The 20,908-nt window shown below is 44.9% G+C and overlaps 2 protein-coding genes across 4 annotated transcripts in view; both read right to left on the bottom strand.

Annotated features, from left to right (window-relative positions):
* Positions 1–20,908, bottom strand: part of LOC141540367 (uncharacterized) — a 61,273-nt gene that overhangs the window by 32,076 nt on the left and 8,289 nt on the right. The window lies entirely within an intron of this gene.
* LOC141540369 (zinc finger protein 793-like) lies at positions 5,329–20,626 on the bottom strand. 3 transcript variants are annotated; one of them, XM_074264316.1, is made up of 5 exons: positions 20,574–20,626; positions 19,028–19,110; positions 17,802–17,928; positions 16,009–16,104; positions 5,329–6,201 (listed from the first exon to the last, which is right to left on the bottom strand). In XM_074264316.1, the coding sequence occupies exons 1-5, from the start codon at positions 20,596–20,598 to the stop codon at positions 6,158–6,160; spliced, it is 375 nt and encodes a 124-aa protein (XP_074120417.1). In that variant the 5' UTR covers positions 20,599–20,626; the 3' UTR covers positions 5,329–6,157. The 3 variants fall into 3 exon arrangements, with proteins under 3 accessions (XP_074120417.1, XP_074120415.1, XP_074120416.1); XM_074264314.1 differs by lacking the exon at positions 5,329–6,201 and adding an exon at positions 8,360–12,713; XM_074264315.1 differs by lacking the exon at positions 5,329–6,201 and adding an exon at positions 12,720–13,933.

The following is a 20,908-nucleotide window of genomic DNA, read 5'->3' as shown; positions in this document are numbered from 1 at the left end:
AAAAGATAATTAATAGAATGTGATTAAAAAAAACTGAAAACAAAGAAAACAAGCACAATGGAGAAAATATTAAAAATTAGAAAAATCAATATATTAAAAATTTGTATCATCCGGACTAGCTCTCTAGGGATCTTGGTACCAGCCTGAGTCCTTGGTCTTAGAAGAGGAGTGATAAGGCAGGGATGCATGTGGATGGGCAAAAATGGAGTCCCTTTATTTCAAGTTCTCTCAGCCTTAAACACCTTAAAACAGCACAGTGAGCAGAAGATGAGCTTCTCTCATGCTCAAAAGGTTCTCTTGGAAGACCTTAAAAAAAAGATTTTAAACATCACTAAGAAAGATAAAAGAAAAATTGGGAAAAGAAATGAGAGTATGCAGGAGAATTATGGATAAAAATGTCAATAACTGACTACCAACAATTCCTGAAGTGATGGACAACTGTTTTGTTTTGTTTGTTTGTTTTTTTTGTTTGTTTGTTTGTTTTTGGCTGACAATCATGCCCTCAAAACACATTAGCAAAAGCTACGTGAAAACTGTTCAAACTCTCCATAACTGTAATGACTGAAATGAAATGGAGGCTCTCAGACACAAGCTCCAACTGATGAAATCCACTAAGAGGTATTCAGTGAGCGCTGCTGGTGGGTCTGTGGAGAAGCAGACACTGTGGTCTACAACTGCCAGGGTGAAGCAACAGTGTAAGTCTTCTGTAAAGTTGCAGAGATAAGCCATAAAATCTGTACATCGGTTCATCCTCTTGAGCTTAGAGATGCTCTGACAAAGGATCCAGGACCACGGAGGCAACCCTACCTTTTGGTGGTTATTCACTTGTTTCTCAGGTGCTTCTGGCTCTCTTTGACCCCATCTGAAGTTTTCTTGGCAAAGACACTGGAATGGTTTGCCATTTCATTCAGCCCATTTTATAGATGAGGAAATTAAGGCCTGTAGAGGTTAATGGGCCCACTGGAAGTCATGAAGGTAACAATGATCAGCAGTGGAATCTGGACCCTTCCTGTCCTAATTGTTGATCACTCAATCACCACGTGCCTTAGTTTGCACCATTCTGGCTGCTTGAAGACTGCCTTCTTTGAAGTTTGTTATTCACACCAACAAATCCTGTAAATGAAACCGAAGAAAGTCGTGTCCTACGCTCCTAGAGCCAGCACCCCTTCACTTTGATCCACAGCACTTACACCAACCATCTTGCTCCAAAGTGTGACCGACTCCATTGTAGAACTGAGTCTCTGCAGCCACTCACCAGTCACTCAGAAGGCAGAATCCCACCTGGGAGGAGAGCGGGTCCTCCACTGCCCATTGTCCCACTCTATCTGATTCTCACACACACACACACACACACACACACCCTCTGTTCAACTACTCCCTTTGTACAAGGGAATCCTGGAATTAATTTCTACCTGCCATGCAGAGAATTGTGCCCAGTTCCACACTAGCTTTTATTCCCAGTGCTTTCATGGACTGTGACCTTTCCCATGAGAGTTCTCTGCCCAGGAGTGGAGACTGCAGCTCCTTTGCAGTTTTCATGGTCCTCATTTACCACATCCCAGAAGATCCTCCCCAGGGGCTCCAGCCAACACACAGGTGGCCTCCTCTTGGGTCCTTCTCAGAGGAGGGAACAAACCAACGCAGTAAAGGGGCCGCCCCTGTTTCAGCCCTCGTTCTTCTTCCGGGACCGCCCACCTCACAGTCTGGTCAGACTCTAAAACTATTTCTGGATCCATAACTACCTGCCTCCCTCTTCCCTGTCCACAGCTTGAGGCACAGCCTGAGTTCTGAGACGGCGGCTCCCATCATTCACTGCCAGAAAGGACCAGGAAAGATCAGGAAGACCAAAGTCCAGCCTAGGTGAAGTTGGACAATTAACTTCTGTGTGCATCTCCTTCCTCAGCTGCAATAGCTCCCGCCGGGCTTGAATGAGATAACATTTGTAATTTGCTTAGCAGTTTTTCACACAGTGCACATCTGACAGACGCTTAGTTATTTCCTTGTTAGCAATCATGAAAAAACTGCTCAGAATCACTTATGAGGAGAGAGACGCAAAAGGACAAGGGAGGGGAGGCCTCGGGAATGCCTTCGTTGTTGGACGTACCCAGGGGTCCAGCGCCTCGGGGGCAATGTGGAAGCAGGCCCAGGAACTTAGGGTTCCCTTGGCCCCAGCTGTGCCCCCAACGGGCCTTAGCCCCAAGAAGTCAGTGGGAAAGGACCCGTAGGGACAGAAGCGTATAGGGCGGGACTTTCAGAAGGGGCGTGGTCCTGACGAAATGGTCCATTTCCCAGGAAACTGCCGAGATTTTCCTGACCCCAGGCACGGGATGCCCGGCAGAGGCTTTGGAGCTCTGGCCCTGCGCTGACCACGCGTCCTCACGCACTTCCCCAGGGCTGACCTCCCAGTCTGCACACGCAAACGGGGGGTTGCCTCTGCTGCACTGGGGGCGAGGAGGAGGGTTTGGGGGGGTTAGAATGCTTTAACGGGGGAGGTTGCTAGGGGGCCGATGAATCATAAAAACCGTGTTACTTGAGACTAGTCAAGCTCCGTTAAAACGAGCGTGAGGTTCTTCGAGGGGTGAGAGGGAGCAGAGGCCACAGAATCGAAGAAATGGCCCACGGAGGCCCAAGGGGGAAGCGAAACGCAGAGACGGAGGGGCGGGGCTCCCCGTCCAGAGCAGGCTGCCGCCCGGAGCAGGGAGTGAGAAGGGGGGAGGGGCTGGGAGAGTGCTGCCGCTATAAAGGGAGGCTGCGGGAGGGGGCACGGAGACGGGCACTCGTGGGTCTGAGGCCACGTGCATACACGAACGCGCCTCGCCAAACGCCACCTTAAAACACGGCAGTTATCTTCTCCCACCCACTCCCATACATCGCATTCCCACTTTCACTCAGGGACCCCCCCCCCAATGCCCGGACCAGGGAGTCGGAGGGCGCATGCGCCGCCTCCGTTCCCTAGGGGGAGCGCTCCCGATCTTCACACAGGCTCAGCCACTCGCAGCTGAAGCCCCCAGGCCGAGCGGAAGTCATTCCTCCGGCGCCAGGACCAGGCCCCCGGTCCTTCATAGTTTTTTTGTCAGTGCCGTTCCCTTAATGCTCAGTGCATCAATCCACACACAAAGAGGTCATGGTAGTAGGAACTGTGCATTCTGGGAAATAAAATCCCAACTAGGGAAAGCCATGGGGATCGTACTGCGCACGCGCCTCTCAGTATTCCAGTCCCCGTAAGGCGCCGCAGTTCGCACCAGGCCGACATTTGCACTGCAGCTGGAGAGGGGCGGGGTTCGGAGCGCCAGCTGAAGGGTGATTCTAAGGGCGCCCTGCCAGAACAGGGCTGACTACGGGGAACTAGGGGCAAGTGGTTAGAGCTCCGAGAAGCCGACCATAGCCCCCCCAAATGGCCTCTTAGAGTGCTGTAAAGGGAGGGCGGGGATGGGGGTCGATCCCAAAGGAGGGTTCAGTGGCCCGGGCGAGGTGGAGAAACCCTTTCCCCAAGAACCCCCTTCTCCAGTGGGCCCAGCCTGTGTTCGGGCTTGAAATCCTCCAATGAAGGGGACCCCACTGCTCCCTGAAACAGCCCACGGCACATCTGGATGCCTTCGTTAGCATAACTGGCATTTACGGGGCGGGGGGGGGGGGAGGGGGTAAGAGAAGAACACAGCTCTATGGTATGTTCCAAAGGCCCCTCGAATTCAATGAAGTAAGTGAGGGGCACGTGAGCGGTCTGGGATCCACACGCCCCCCTCGGACCACGCCACTCTACAGCCGGCTTCTACTCTTGGGGTGCCCTCGGCTGTTGGAGGGAAACACACGTCCCCACTCACCATGGGTTTTCTATCGATCACGATTCACCCCTCCCGATGACGACACTTGGATTTTAATCATAACCATTTTTGTAAGGAGGAGGGAGGCTCGGTTGGTGCAGGGGAAAGAGCCCAGACCTTTAGTCAAGCTTCATCTTGAGTTCAAATCGGGCCTCAGACACTCCCTGTGCATTTGCCTCAGTTTCCTCATCTGTTACAATGAGCTAGAATCTCTGGTATCTTAGCCAAGAAAACCTCAAATGGAGATACAAGGAGTCAGACAACAAAGGAATACACACCCGTATTATTATTATATAAACAATAACGTACAGATAGATATAAGTCCAGATCACCTCTTCCAGCAGTAGGTGCAATAGCTCCGGTGAAGAACAGACACATGCTTGGAGGACCACCTGCAGCCGCAGAGTGAGCCGCCCCATCTCTGATCTCCCGGACCCTCTGCTGGGGACATCTCTCTGCAGGAACCCGGTCTTTAAAACTCTTTCCATGAACCACCCTCTGAGAGAGAGTGTTTAGAAAGGTTTTCTTTCTCTTTTCAGTCCTTTTTAAGCCGGAGAATCAGCAAACAAAACACTGGTTTTCTCTGAAGCCCGGAGACCAGACCAGCCAGTTGCCTGGACACCGTGTTGTCCAACCAGCACCCTGACTCTTTGGGCTCCCACAGCCTTAGTAAGACTTCTGCTTTTCTTTCCAGGGCAAACCATTCATAATGAAACGCACTGCCTGGAAGGTGGCTTTCTCAGGGCCAAGGACATCATTCCCTCCAATCCACCACCAATCACTCAGCTGGCTTTTCTCAGCTGCTTCCCTTCTGAAGGGCCACAGCCCCCGTCCAGCATCTGTTCAGCGTCACAGCTGTGCTGCTTTCTTCGCTTGGATGGTTCTAGTCAAAGGCTTAAATAAGAGCCTCAAAGATTTGCCTTTTACGTCAAAAGGCTACCAAAGAAACTACCAAATTTTCCCATCAAACCCAGAGCCATTTTTCAATCAATCATACCTCCATCTACAAATGTTTCTAGGATGTTTCATTTTTCCTCTGTACACATTATATACATATATGTACATTGGGGAAGGTGTCGACCAAACCAGCTCTGAAATCTCCAGCAAGTCAGTTGATTTCTTTGGTGTCTTAAGATAATTCTTCACATTTCTCTAGTTTTTAATAAATAAAAAATTATAATTAAAAAGGCATTTTCTACCTCTTCATTATTGTTAACTGTTTCCACATAAATAAGGCCTCACTCCACTTTGTTGGCACCAAGATCCAATTCCTCAGGTCTTAGACCATAGATAATTTTTCTCTCCACATTTATCCATGATTGCACCTGCAAGCTGTTTCTTCGTGCACAGAATTTAGATTAAAAGTCTTTATCCACAAGAGGGGCAATGTCCCACATTCTCAAAGAATACAAATCACTTCATTTACACCACAGCACTTCCCCCCCCCATTAATTTCTTCATATAAAAAGGGCTTTAAAGAAATGATTTTCTGATTTTTTTTTTAAATATAAAGTTCCCCTTAGGGAACTTACACCCACAATTCCTAATTCCATTTTGGGGGGTCAAGAAGGATCATTCTAATCCCTCCTTCAAATGACAGCCATTCAGATACTTAAAAGATGGCTAGGAGTCCCTCTAGGTCTTTTCTCCAGGCTAAAAACACTAGACTGCCCTCCTTAAGGGAAAAAAAAAAAAAAAAAAAAAAAAAAAAAAAAAAAAAAGGCCCAGAAATACCTTGCTCTTGTCTTGCACTGAACACATGACTTCATATGTGGTTAAGGGTAGGGCAGAGGATAATGAAACTTGACCATTTCTGGAAATTCTTAAAGCACCACAACAATGTCATAATGTATTTTTGTCTGTTGTTACTGTTGCTATATTAAGCTACTATCTTACCAAAATATTTAAAGTAACAAAACCTCCTAAATCTGGTTCCAATTGCTGTTAAATCAAACTTTGATGCTCCCCCCTAAACCTCATCTTGGATTTTTGAAAATTTGCTTAAAATCCAAATATAAGGCCTAACAGTTAAACTTATTTGATTTGATTCTTTGAAATTTAACCTGCTGTTCTGGACTCTTAACAACCATGTTCACTCTCCGTACCAGATTTGTATCATCTGAAAATTGTTCATTTATGTTTTCATCCAAGTCACTTATACAAATATTCTAATAGTCAAATGTCCAGAACTTTCCTACTGCAAATTTTTTTTAACATTATATTAAATCACTAATGACTCTTAAGGAATGATCTTAAACCCATTTGGGGATCTATTTAATTGAACTAGTGTCTAGCTCAGTTTTATGCGCAACATCAACTGTTTTGCCAGACTGTTTTTATGGGTCACCATATTTTTTCCTGATCTTCCATTTTAGTGACTCTGAAAGAAAAAAAGGAAAAAGCAAACAATGAAATCAATTAAGGCCAGTGAAATCTGTTATTTTTGAAGTTGTTATGGATTTTTTTCCCTATAATGCCTTCAACTTTATAACAACTGAAATTGTTTTCTCCAAAGTAACCCATGACCTTAGTTGTTGAATCTTTTCTTAATCTCTATCCTCTTTGTAACAAAGGAAACTCTTATCCACTTTCTCTTCCTGGACACTCTGGGTTTTTCTTACACTAATCTCTCCTGGTTCATCACCTGCCTTTCTGATTATTTCTGTCTCCTCATTCATGTCACATCCTCTAACTGGGATGCTCTCACCAAGGTTCCATCCTAGGCCTTCTCTTGTTTTCTCTGTACTGTCTTTCTCAGTAACCTCTCGAGACTCCATGGCTCCATTAGCTATCATATCCACTCAGGTGTTTTTCCAGCTTCAGCTGTCTCTCCTCCAACCTCCAGTACTGTATCCAAATGGCTGTTAAGACATTTCAAACATATTAGACTCAACGTGCTTAACAAGGAACTTACCATTTTTTAACTCTTAACTTTTTAAATCCCCTCATCTAGACTGCAAGTCTTCTACATGGCTGTCTACTTCAATTCTCTTATACTCCAGCTCATTTTACACACCGATTACAAAATCAAGTGATTTTCCTAATTCTGACTTTATCACTCCTCTACTCAAACAAATCCACTGGTTTCCTACTGCCTCCAGAATACAATCTCTACCTTTAGCTTTTAAAACCTGGGTTTATCCTACCTTTCCAGCGTTGTTAAACATCGTTCCCACTCTGAAATCTTGATAAATTGGCCTTCTTCCTATTCTTTGACCACAACACTATACAACTTATCTCTGTAGCTATTCACTGATCATCACCCCATGCTTGGAAAGCTCTTCCTCCTTACCTCTATTTAGCAGTCAGTCTCTCCCTTTAGGATATAGCTTGGGTACCATCTTCTGCAGGAAGATTTTCCTCATCCCTGAATGACTAATGGCCTTCCACATCATGTTAAAATTTAATAACTTTGTATGTGTATAGTCAACTTTACATGCATTTTGTTACATATATATGTATATACACACACACACATAAATGTCTCCCATATTAGAATGTAATTTCTAATAGGGAATTTCATCCTTAGTACTTGTATTTCTAACATTTAGCACAGTGCTTGGTAAAATAAACAAAAAAAGGTACTTAAAATATGACTGAATTGATTTCACATTTTTATGGATATTTAATTTCATAGGACCTTTTCTATAATTAATATAGAAAGTTGTCCTTTGTAACATTTAAGAGGAAAAATTAGTTCATTTTTTTATTATAAACTTCACATTAATAACAAACACTGACATTTCAATATAGAAAAAAACAGAAAGAACACATATGAAACTAGTGATGTTTATTATACATAGGTTTAAAAAATGTATATATTAAATTTAATTGGTTAATACCATCACTACTATGTATATCGCTATCCCCTTTTCGATGTTCTTTTGCTCTTTCCTGGCATTACTTATTTTTTTTGCATGAAAACTCACCCAATCCTTTTTACACCTATTGCTGCCAAGGAAAGCCCTCAGAATAAAGCAAAATCAATTCCGTAATGTTATTAGTGGAAACGAATGTCTCATTCTGCACTTCTAAGCCATCACCACATCTAGCAAGTTTTAAAATACATGCAATGAATACATGAAAAACCCATTTATTAAATGTTTCTTTCTTGCCAGGCACTGTGTTAAGCATTAGGGGTAAAAATACAAAAAGCAATATCATACCTTCCTTAAGGAGCTTTTATTCTAATATGCAAATATGCATATGAAGAATGGCGGCTATAGAGGCAAGATTTGTTCTAAAAAATGATAGATACAGAAGATCATAGGGCTACTGATGGACTTGTATTTCCTGGCCCTAAAATGGAAAGTGTGAAGATGGAACAAAGAAACATGGCAGGAAAATGGTCAGAGTCATGCAATGTGTTTAACTATCCATTCTCCTCCTTTCCTGCTAGGGGAGGAAGGTACATTCTTTCATGTTCTTAGGATTTAACTAGTCCTCATAATTATATAGGACTGGGTTGTTTTGTTGTTATTTCTATTTATGTTCCTGTAGCTATTATGTAAATTATTTCTTATTCCTTCTTTCTCATATTTCATATATTTAATTTTTTGTATTACTTCTTACGGCACAGGATATTGCAACATATCCACATGCCATAATTTGTTTCATCATCCCATAATCAAATAGCACTGATTTTAATGTAATTTGTTTTAATGCATTATTCTTTTTTTCCCCTGAGGCTGGGGTTAAGTGACTTGCCCAGGGTCACACAGCTAGGAAGTGTTAAGTGTCTGACACCAGATTTGAACTTGGGTCCTCCTGAATTCAGGGCTGGTGCTCTATCCACTGCACCACCTAGCTGCCCCTTAATGCATTATTCAAAGGAGTTTTTCTCCAGTATCAGTTCTCTAACAAGCTTTCTCATCACTGACCACTTTCCTACATTCACTCCTTCCTCCTGCCTTTGCACATGGCCAAGTCCCACTGAGCACCATTACCTTCCTCAAGATATTGGCACCTCTGCTATTCTCACAGAGTTCTTTTCATTCTTGGCAAAACAACTTGGAGAAAGCTCTCTGTTCTCAGAGGCTTTATGCGCTCTCCTCTCCCAGTGATTGCTTAATTGGCAAGATCAATGTCCTGTGTAATTTCTTTGATCTTGTTTTAGCATTTGACACTACTACCAAACTCCTCTTGAATACTCTAATCATCTCTGGGTTTTCCTAACACTGGTTTTCTTCTTACCTGGACAATACTTCTCCTCAGTTTCCCTTGCTGATGATTTTCCCTGTCATGACCATTAAGTTTATGTGCACCTAAAACTCTATCCTGGTCTTCGCTCTTTCTCAATACTATATTATTTAGTGATTTCAACACCTCTCATTGATTCAAATGTCATTTTGTTCAGATAAATCCACAATTTATAGGTCCTGCCCACTCTTTCTCCTTAGTTCCACCTCATGTCCTGATCCAGGTAATGGACATATCTAAATGAATGTCTTACAGGCATCTCAAACACAACATGTCCAAAACGTTTTATTACACGCCTCCAGATCCTAATTTCTCCCTAATATTTCTATAAGTGATTAGGATCTTACTATTCTCCTACTCACCCAGGTTCAAAAACTTGGTGTTTTCCTTTGCTCTGCACTCATACTCAAACCACAAAAGAAATCTATTGTCAAGCTGCCATCTTTATCTTTGCAATGGTCTCAGAAACATCTGCTTCTATCCACTCACAAAGGCGCCATCCTAGTGCATTTCTTCATCATCTTGTACCTGTACTACAGTAACTTCATAGCGTGTCTCCCTGCATTCTCTCTCCACGTGACAATGCTTCCTCTTTAGAGCCTTAAAAGTTACCCAGTTCGATTATGAAAGCACTTTTCCTCTCTCCCAAAACCCTCTCACACTCCAGTAGCTCCGTAATGACTCAAGCAAGTACACAGTGGATAGAGCACTGAAGGTAAAAGTCAGGATAACCTGAATTTCAAGTCTAATTTCACTAGAAGACATCACCTCAGACCGACTTGGCTTCCTCATGTATAAAACCTATCTCCCACGGCAGTAGACAAAATGAGAGATTCATAAAGCACTTCAAGGGTCATGTAAATGCTAGCTATGGTTTCCAAATAAATTCTTCAATTTGATATTTAAACCTTTTACAACTGATCCCTTCCTATCTTTCCGATCTCTTTAGATATCACTTGCTTTCTCAAACTTTGCAAGACTAACATATTGGGCTATTGTATTTCTTACTTTTGAGTTTTCAGGATGATTCTTCTCCATATTTCAAGGTCATTCCCTCCTTCCTTTCACCCCCAGAATTCCTGTTTCCTTCAAGTGTCAGTTCAAGCCCAACCTTATATTTGGATTCTTGATCTCCTAGTCATTAGTAACCTCCCTAAACTAACTTGTATTAATTTAGCACATGCCATATATATACTTATATATCCACGGGTTGTCTCCTTCATTAGAATGTAAACTCTTAAGAGGGAAAGGACTATTTCTCTTTTACCTTTGTATCCCCAGGATTTAGCACACTGTCTGATATTGCTGTAAGCACTTAATAAACATTTGATTGATTCGTTGTATTCCATTCTATCCAATATGAGGTTTTGATGAACCCTTTTCCATTCATAATAATCAAAGGATTTCTCTCCTGTACAAGTTTTCGATGTGTAATAAGACTTGCCTTCCAGCCAAAGGCATTCCTAGTTTCACAACAAAAGCCTCTTCTCCAGGATGAATACTCTGAGTTCTTTAATGGTTTTGAAATCTAACTGCTAAAGACTTTTCCTGCATTCATGCATATGAGAGTTTTTCTCCAGTATGAATCCTCTGATAAATAACGCTTGTCCTCCAAAGGAAAACTTTCCCATAATCACTATATGAAAAGGGTCTCTGTAGTATGAGTTCTCTGATGATAAAATATACACTCTGGTTATAAGCTTTCCCAAATTCATTGCATTCAAATGGTTTCTCCCCAGTGTGTAATCTCTGATGCATTTTTAGCTTTTCCATGTTGCTGAAAGTTTTCCTACATCTATTACAAGCAAAGGATTTTAGTACACTGTTTTTTTCTGATATAAAATAAGGTTTCTCCTCTAATACTTTTCCACATTTGTTACATTCAGATGGTTTCTCTTGAACGTGAATTCTCAGATGTTCGATAAGATATTCCTTCCTGCTAAAGGCTTTCCCTCATTCATTACATTGAAATGGTTTCTCTCCAGTGGATTCTCTGATGACTAATGAGACATTCCTTTCTGTTAAATGTTTTCCCACATTCATTACATGAAAAGGGCCTCTTTCCAGTATGAGTACTCTGATGGGTGATAAGTTTGGCCTTTTGGCTAAAGGCTTTCCCACATTCATTACATGAAAAGGGTTTCTCTCCTGTATGAACTCTTTGATGTGTACTGAGGTTACCCCCAGCAGTAAAGGCTTTTCCACATTTATTACAGTTAAAGGGTTTTTCTCCGGTATGAATCCTCTGATGGGTAATAAGATTTCCCTTTTCTCTAAAAGCTTTCCCACATTCATTACATTCAAAAGGTTTCTCTCCAGTATGAGTTCTCTGATGATTCATAAGTCCTTCCCTCCGGCTAAAGTCTTTTCCACATTTACCACATTCAAAGGGTTTCAGTCCAGTATGAGTCATCATATGTGCAATGAGGTTTCCCCTCACACCAAAGGCTTTCCCACATTGATTACACGCAAAGGGTCTCTCTCCAGTATGTGTTCTTTGGTGTCTATTGAGGTTTCCACTCGTATTGAAAGCTTCCCCACATTCATTACATGGAAAGGGTTTCTCTCCAGTATGAATTCTTTCATGTCTTTTGTAGCTTCCCCTTGTACTGAAAGCTTTCCCACATTCATTACATGGAAAGGGTCTCTCTCCAGTATGACTTCTCTGATGTGCACTAAAGGTTGCCCTGCCAATGAAAGCTTTCCCGCATTCGTTACACGTAAAGGGTTTCTCTCCAGTATGAATTCTCTGATGGGGAATAAGATTTTCCTTTCGACTAAAAGCTTTTCCACATTCATTACATTCAAAAGGTTTCTCTCCAGTATGAATTCTCTGATGCACATTGAGGTTTCCCTTCTCACTGAAAGCCTTCCCACATTCATTACATTCAAATGGCTTCTCTCCAGTATGAATTCTCTGATGTTTATTAAAGTTTCCCTTCTTACTGAAGATTTTCCCACATTTGTTACATTCAAAGGGTTTCTCTCTACTCTCAATTTCTTGATGTACAATATATTCTTTTTCACTGAAGATTTTTTCAAATTCATCATATTCAAAAAGTTTCTCTCTAATATGAATTCTTTTAGATTTAGTCAAACTTTCTTTATAGCTGAAGGCTTTCTCATATTGCTTACACTCATTTGTGTCTCTGCTCTGACAGTCAATAAGATTTGACCTTCTGCCAATGGCTTTGCCATCTTTCTTCTGTTTATACTGTTTCTCTCCAGCATGTATTCTATGAAATTTAATGAGATCTGAGTGGTACCTAAAGGGCTTCTTACATTTGGTATACATAGAAAAATTCTTCCCTAAGGAGGATGGATTATGAGTAATTAGACCAGGAAAATGTTTGATGCCTCTTCCAAGTGTCTTATAATTATAGAGATGATTCCCCATTGTTCCTCTCCACAGTGAAAAGACTGGTCCAAAGCTAAATCTTCTCCCAAATAGATTACTCTGAGCTCCACTTCCTTTATTAAGAGTTGTTCTAGGAGTGACTATTATTTGTCTGTATCGTCTCTCCAGGATGTCCTTTGGTTTTTCTAAATCAACATCATATTCTCCAGATTTCTCCACCTTGCAGTGCCAAGCTATGTCCTTTGGAAGTATCTTCCTGCATGATGCTTCTAAAGAAATGTTCTGCATCAGACTTGAGCTCCTTGTTTCAAATTTGATTTCGTTGCTAAGGGAATCTGAAAAATGTTTTTAAAAAAATTACTAGTCACTGATTCGGTACTAAGAGCAAGGAACTTTCTTTAGAGCAAGTTCTAGTTTATGTCTCTGCCAATAAGGATAATGATGTTCACTGTGAACCAAAGTTCAATTTTCGGCTTTGAATTTTCTCATTCTGTTTCCTAATCCTTTAGAAGGCAAGAAAAACCAGATCTATTGCCAAAAATGTCTGCTCTGGCAAAATAAAAGGGAATGATTTTTGAAGGATCAAATGATCTATTTTAATAGATGACTTCAATAAAGGCATATATGATAATACAATGAAATATAAAAATGATAAACTTTGAAAAAGTAACTAACAATATGTGTGAGAATTGAGCTTCAAAGGGATCTCAACAGGCTAAATCAATATGATGAAATTTATAAGAAAAATAAGAGCAGGAACCTTAGAGAAGTATACTTGAAACAAGGATACTTACAACAAGGTATTAACTTAGTAGAATTGATGAGATGATGATTCTCTAGTTCACATATATACTTAGTACATTGATTTAATGGTTTTCTAGTTCATACATACTCAGTATGCTGTAATGATGTAATTACAATAAGGTATACAAAGGCTAAGAAGGACTGGAAGAGAGATATTCTATCTTCCACTCACCCTGAGATACCTAGTGCTCAGAGAGGTTAATCCATTTGTTCTGAGACACCCAAGCAGCATGAGTCAGAGACTCGAAAGAATCTCTACCCACCATGCTGCCGCTGAGAGAGAATTGATGGTGGACAGACCAAAAGGCAAGAATGAGCAGCAGAGTTGCTAAGAAAGTTGCAAAGAGAGAAATTTAGACTTGATAGAAGTGGAAATTTCTTAATCATTCGAGCTTCAGAAAAGTGGAGAGGACTGCTTCTGGGAGCAGTGATTTTCTTTGGAAAATAAGCTACAATTATTTGACAGTTATTGGTTATGGAAAGGATTAGACATTCATGAAAGTTCATGCAACTATTAACTTCTATAATTCTCTGACAAAGCTAAAATGAGACATTTATCTCAATTATGGAGAACTGTACATTTTCTATTAAAATTTTTCCAAGGGAAGAAATTAAGGGAGGAAATATAATAATGAAAATTAAATAGGACTGGGGTTAGAGTTGGGAAAAAAAATTAAAATCATAAACAGAGTGTATTGAACATCCACGTGCAGTTTAACATTTAGTAGCTTGAACTGTTCCAAATATATTCCTGAAGAGAAAATTAAGGTATCATTAATTAGGCTATCTAAAAGCAGTGATAAAAAACAAAAAACAAAACAGATATTATATTTTAAGAAATTAAAAACGAGGATCAGCTAGGTGGCGCAGTGGATAGAGCACCAGCCCTGAATTCAGGAGGACCCTAGTTCAAATCTGGTTTCAGACACTTAACACTTCTTAGCTGTGTGACCCTGGGCAAGTCACTTACCCCCAGCCTCAGAAAAAAAAAAAAAGAAAAGAAAAGAAATTAAAAACAATAACTGGCCAGAAGTAAAAACGAAAGCAGAAAACATCGAGAAACTGCAAAATGAAAAGACCAAGGAATATCCTGGCCACAGTCCAGAGCTCTGTCAAAGAAAAAAGTACAACTAAGTAGCCAGAAGTAAGAGTTCACACAAGTATCACACAAGAATTAGCAGCTATTACTATAATGAGGAGGAAATTTTGGAATATAAGGTCCCCAAACCCAAAAGATATTGGCTTACAAGTAACAATAAATGGTTACCTTGCAAAAAATGGGGAAAATGAAAGAGGTTTTAAAAATATTTTAAGTATTTCTGATGAAAAGATAAGAAATGAATTGATATTATGAAATGCAAACACAGGAGACAAGAGAAACCAGAAGGGTAAATGCATTTGACCTAAAGTAAGGGACTAGCCATAAAAATGATTATATTCTACTAGAAAGAAAAGATTCCCATGGCTATTTAGGACCTTAATGTCCCCAAGTGTCATAAACAGAATTATATAGAATACAAAGGGCTTAGATGGAGAGCTCCTATGCTTTCATGTTCATAAGAGAAGAAAGAGGGAGGCAAAAAGGAACTATGTAGGTAGATACAGAGAAGAAAATAAATCATTAATGAAATCAAAAAGAAAAAAAGGGGGAAATTTAAGGGAAAAAAAAAAAAGGGAAGGCAATAATTAATTAGAACCAATAAGCAATTCACTGGAAAATCAAATCCTGAAGCTAAAATACTTTGGCCACATGATGAGAAAGCGCTGATGTTGGCAAAGATTCAAGGCAGAAAGAGAAGGGACTGGAAGAGAAGGAGATCATTAGATCATGTCAGGGAAACAAGATAAACGTGAAAGACTGTGAGATAGGGGAGCATAGAATAGCTTGGTAGTTCATGGAGTCAAAAGGAGTCAGATACAACTGATGACTAAACAACATTGTTTTGATAATCATATACCAACAAAATGGATGACTTCAATTAAACAGATACTAGTCAACAAAAAATGAAGAATTTGATAGACAAAAAAGAATCTAAATAAATTATTCTCAGAAAAATAAATGGAATGAATCATAATTGGAGTTCCAAATAAAAAACTCTGGGTCAGATAATTCTACAACGGAGCTCTATGAAATATTCAAAAGCAACTGGTTCCATTCTATAACGAGGGAATACTTTTGATGGGGGCAGCTAGGTGGCGCAGTGGATAGAGCCCCAGCCCTAAAGTCAGGAGGACCCGAGTTCAAATCTGGTCTCAGACACTTAACCCTTCCTAGCTGTGTGACCCTGGGCAAGTCACTTAACCCCAGCCTCAGGGGAAAAAAAAAGAAATATGCTTTTGATAACCAAGCAGACAAAAAGAGCACATTATGGACTAATGTCCCTATGGAATACTGATGCAAGAATGTTAAATATTAGAAAAGGAATATTGAAAAAGATGATGACTAATTGGAATTTATACTATGAAAGTTCAAGATTTTAGTAAAATTATTAATGTAAATGGCCAAAGGAATAGAAAAAGACAAAAAGAAGGAAAAAGAAATTTTAAAAGAAACACAAATTAACTAGAAGCATTAGGAAAAATCATTTACCTTTTCAAATTTCTAAAAAAGGCAAATGACAGTTTCTCTGAAATAGAATATCAAATCACAAAAATAATAAAAGTATAAAACCAAATACAGGAGAGCTATGACCAGTGGGCTACCACAATGTAGACACAGCAGCCAAGCTCTCCTGCATTGGATCCAGGGACGGCACTGCCATACTGGACAGGACAGAGAACGAGGCAGAGGAGCCGCCTCCCAGCATCTGCCTGCTCTTCACCCACCTTGATGAGACCCACTGCAGTCTCTGCTCTCGGGACTCCAGGCTCCTTCTGGCTTCTCCAAAAGAGAGATCGCATCCAGTCTGGAAACAGGAATCCCTGCACACAGGGACAGAACATCCGGAACTTAATTACTCAGGGACAAGCAGGGGGGGAGGATGCCCAGAGGGCTCTGAAGCTGCCAGCTCTGTCTCCCCCTGCAGCAGGGCCCCGACCCTGGGTCCACTTTCCCTCCACCTGTGCTGTCTGTCCCAGACACGCTCACTGGGAGCCAAGCTCTTCATCCAAGGGCATCTTCAATCCAGGCAAGAGCATTTCCTTCCCCACTGGGACTCTCCTGCTCAGATCACTCCCAGATCCTTTGCAGAAGACTCAAAACTTGTCAAGACTCTGAGACAAGCCCAACAGTGCTGCCCTCAAGGAGGAGGCCCAGAAACCCTGACTGTGCTCAGATTGTGGCCTCCATTTGGACTCAGGGCTGGATCTCCTCAGTCCCTGGGCTGAGCTCCACTGAGGGCAGATGTGGAGAGTGGGCGGGCCGGGCTGCCTGGAGGAAGCTACAAAGCCCCTAGAAGGCCCAGCTCCCCCCGGCTGTGCCCTGACTCCGGCATCCAGCCACAACTGCACTAGGGGGGAGTTATACAAAGCCCTCAGGGATTGAAGAGAGGGTGAAAAATAGGAACAGGCCCATAGGGGGAGCTTTGGACACCGGCCTCCGTGTGCTTCCCAGAACAAGCCGCCCCATCTGCCCATCAGAGACGGCCCTCTCAGGGGCTCTCCCTCACCCCTGGACTTCTCAGCTCCCTCATGGTCTCGTGGCTTTCTTCCCTGCTAAAATCCTTCCTGCCAAAGCCAGCCCCACTCCCCCGTGACTCCAGGACCTTTCCTCTGGATTATCCCCAGTTCTCTCTGGCACGTCTTGTTTGCCCCTAAGCAGTTTGTTGTCCCTCCCATGTGACCGGGAGCTCCCTGAGAGCAGGAAGGCTCCGGGCCTTTCCTTGGGGGCCCAGTTCCCAGAAGAGTGCCCAAGCCACAGGAGGACCTTAAGGTTTCCCTAGTGCACTGAGCAGGCGCCATAACATAAATGAGGAGGATTCCCAAAGATCAGGAACAGGGGAGGAAGCTGGGCAGGAGGGCTGCCCAGTGACACCCTGGACCCCCCACTTCTAGGGGAACAATGGCAAGAGCCACAAGGACAGTGGGGCCTTAGAGACTTCCCCTGCAGCACTGGGGGGAACTTCCAAATCCCACACCTGTGTGAGACCGGTCAGGGTCTAGTTAGACTTGGAAGGACAAGGTCAGCAGCTCTGCTCTGTGCTTGGAGAGGGAGGCTGGTCCCTGGCTCTCCATCACTAGGGGTCAGGCTGGAGAGGAGATACTGAGCGGGCCACAAAATGGGCCTCCACTGAGAGAACCTCAGGGGCATAAGGGAGAGAACCAGGACACAAAATAGGAAACAGGACATTTGGGGGATGGAGCAAAACCATCTGGGGGACCACTGGGGGGGGGCACTTCTAGGTGCACAAAGCTGCAGAGTCAGAAGGTGCTGTATGGAGGAACCCAAGGGAGGCAACCCATGGAAGGCAGACTGAAATGTGTGGGAAAGGCCCAGAAGGGCAGGGGGAGCCCACGTTGGGAGGGAGTCTTTTGGCTGCTGAAGAGAGGCCCGGAGACAATCACCCCAGAGGTCTTCTCCCTCACGGGCACAAAGGGGCGGGGCTTGCACAAGGACTGGCAGCCAGGAAGCTCTTCCTCCAACTCGGCTCTGCCCTCCCCAAGGGGACAGCGGCGCTTACCCACAGAGAGCAGGTTCTGGAAGGTCTCCAGCATCACGTCCCTGTGCAGGGCCCTCTGGGCCGGCTCTAGGACCCTCCACTCCTCCCGGGTGAAGTCCACGGCCACGTCCCAGAAGGTCACCGGCTCCTGAACCAGACACAAGCCTGCTGAGCCACAGACCCAGCCCGCCTCGGGGTCCTGCTCCCCTACTTATGGGGGCCTCAGGAGCCTGCACACACCGGGGTCCCCCCCGCCCCCCCCCACATCCTCTCCAAGAACCCCCAGGGCCCGGGGCCCTTTCCTTCCGAAGCCCCAAACCTCCCGTGAAAATGCGCCGGCGTGTGACCCCGAACCCAACACTGACACTGGCGATCACGGCCCAAATATGGACCTCCTGTAGGGGCCCTGACTGACCCCTCTCTGTTGTTTTATTTTCCACTTTTAATAGTATTTTATTTTTCAAAATATAAGTAAGGATAGTTTTCAACATTTGTTTTTTAAACTTTGTATTCCAAATTTTTCTGCCTTCTTTATTTCTTCCCCAAGAAAGCGAGCACAGGTGTAAGACTTCTAAAGATATTTCCATATTTGCAATTTTTGTGTCAGAAAAATCAAATCAAAAGAAAAACAAACACCAACAAAAAAGGTACAAATGCTGTGCTGTGATCCATGCTCAGTTCCCACAGTCCTCTCTGGGGGAGTCTCTCTCCATCACCAGACCATGGGAACTGGCCTCGGTCATCGTCGGAGAGAGTCCCGTGCATCAGAACCCATCATCGCTGTTGCCGTAGGTAATGCTCTCCTGGTGCTGCTAACTTAGTCAGAGCCAGTTCCCGTCAGTCTCTCCGGCTTCTCTGAAATCCTCCTGCTGGGCTTTTCTTACAGAACAATAATATTCCATAACGCTCACACACCACAACTTCCTCAGCCAGTCCCCCTGACGGGCGGCCCCTCAGTTTCCAGTTCTTTCCCACTTCAAAAAGGGCCGCCCCAAACGTTCTGCACATTTTCCCTCTAGAAGGAACACGGCGTCCGCGTCAGAATGTGGCGGCTGCTCCCCTGCACCCGGCTGCTTCACCTCCTCCCTCTCTCCTTCTGTCCCTTTCTGACCCTGACTGATCACCTCCTCCCTGTGCATCCATGTCCCGAGAGAGGAAGGCCCCAGGCCCACCCTGACAGCCTTTGCATCCCTTCTGACCCGAGGGGGAGGAGGAGGAGAGAAGGGGGGGGTGGAGCTGGGACTCACCTGAAAGGGGGCCATGAGGAAGCCAGAAGCCGGGCCCTGCTCGGCCTCCATCCTGGGAAGAGCAGGGTCTTTGCAGGGCTGAGCTGGAGGAGAAAGAAGCTGTGAGGGGCCCAGACCCGCTCTGCAGGGGCTCCTGGACAAGTGCCCCCCCCCAGCACCTCTGGGAGCTCAAGAGTGCTGGAGCCTCTCACAGAGGGCGGGGCTGCTGAAGAAGAAGGCCCAGGCCCCCCCAGCCCCGCCCTGCCCCAGGGGCTTTCCCACGTGGGAAGGGAGCCTGGCAGAAAGGGAGGAAGCAGGAGCCCTGAGGGCAGGCCGTCCTTCTGAGGGCAGGTGAGAGCTAAGGGCGCTGGATGGAAAAGCGGCGGGAGTTTGAGGGCCGGCACCTGCTGTGTTCTGTGCAGGCTGTGGAGACACCGAGGGGGAAAGGAAGCGATCCCGGCCTGGGGAAATGAGGCAGGTGGGACCGAGACGGGAAAAAATGCTACACATCCACACACACACACACACACACACACACACACACACACACACACACACACACTGTACACACTGGCTCGCCACAGGCCCGATGGGCTTCAGCCCTGAGTGACCCCAGTGCCTCAACCTCCCCAGGAGCTCCAGGCTCGGGCAAGTTTTTCACCAAACATTTCGGGGCAAATTGAAGAAAATCATCACAGACACAAGTGGCTGGGATGAATGTCCGTCAGCCTCGGGCCGAGCGCTGCTCCCGCACGGGGAACCTTCCTCCTAGAGTCAGGCAAGGTTGAAGACCTTCTCTTTCACAGTGACCAGTAACAAGCAGCTCCCAGGGAGCCCGAAAGTCAAAGCCCCGTCCCCAGCCTGGGCCCAAGTCATCCCGGGAGTGTGTGGGGGGAGGGGTCCTCAGAGAGCTGCCAGGGCAACCCCCACCTGCCAACGACCTGACCTCCCCCTGGGACACTCCGAGCCCAGGAAGAACAGCAGCCCCTGCGCCCCTGACTCCTCTCAGCCCAAACCTCCAGTGACCAGCAGGGCAGGGACCCGTGGGGGAGGGGTCATCGAAGACGCAGGGGGGGGTGGGGGGGAAGGGGAGGGGGGGGTCTCACAACATGGCTCCGCACCATCCACTAAGAAAGGCTGACGTCACCTTGGCCTCTGGCCCTGTTTTCTGCTGGGACCCCCTGAGGCGCGGAGTCTCCCCCTTTTCACCAAGCCCAGCTACGAGCCTAGAAGAGGCTCCACAGATGCTCCTTGGAGGGAGGAAGGCCGGTAAAGGGCTTCCAATGCTGCACAGAGGATGCAGAAGTGACCCAAGGATGAGGCAGGGGGCAGGTAAGAGACAAAGCTGGCAAAGGAGCATTAAGGGGACGCCCCGTGGAGGAGGGGACCAGGGGCAAGGAGAGGAGGCGGCTTCAGTCCAGCCGCAAGGAGCGGAGGGTCCCAAAGGACATGAAAGGGGCGGGGGCAAGCGCAGAGGGGAAAGGGGAGGCTGAGGGAGATTGGGGGTGCTGCCCATACAGACACCTTTCAGGTACCCTAACAAGCACTTGCACTGGCACACACTCACTGCGTGCACAGGGACACAGAACCATAGACTGGCTTCCCAAGTCAGGGGGCTCGGCAGAGGCCTCGCGCGTGCTCACTGCCGAGACTGATGCTTGCCTGCCCTCATTACCTATGGCTAGTACAGTGAAAGCCGGAGCTGCGCGTGCGCACGAGCGGGACTGATGCCAAGCCACCCTCCTTCTATGAGCGGTTCACACTGCAGAAGTCAGAATCGCGCGTGCGTACAGTCGCGACTGACGTCCTCCAGCCCTTATTCTTCCCGGGACTCACACAAGCGGACTCGTTCGGGAGAAGGAACGCTGACTGCACAGCTGGCGCTGCTAACATGGTGGTTAG

Source organism: Sminthopsis crassicaudata, chromosome 4, assembly GCF_048593235.1.
Source record: "Sminthopsis crassicaudata isolate SCR6 chromosome 4, ASM4859323v1, whole genome shotgun sequence".
In the NCBI taxonomy this organism is placed as follows: Eukaryota; Metazoa; Chordata; class Mammalia; order Dasyuromorphia; family Dasyuridae; genus Sminthopsis; species Sminthopsis crassicaudata.
This window is presented reverse-complemented; position numbering and strand designations above follow the sequence as displayed.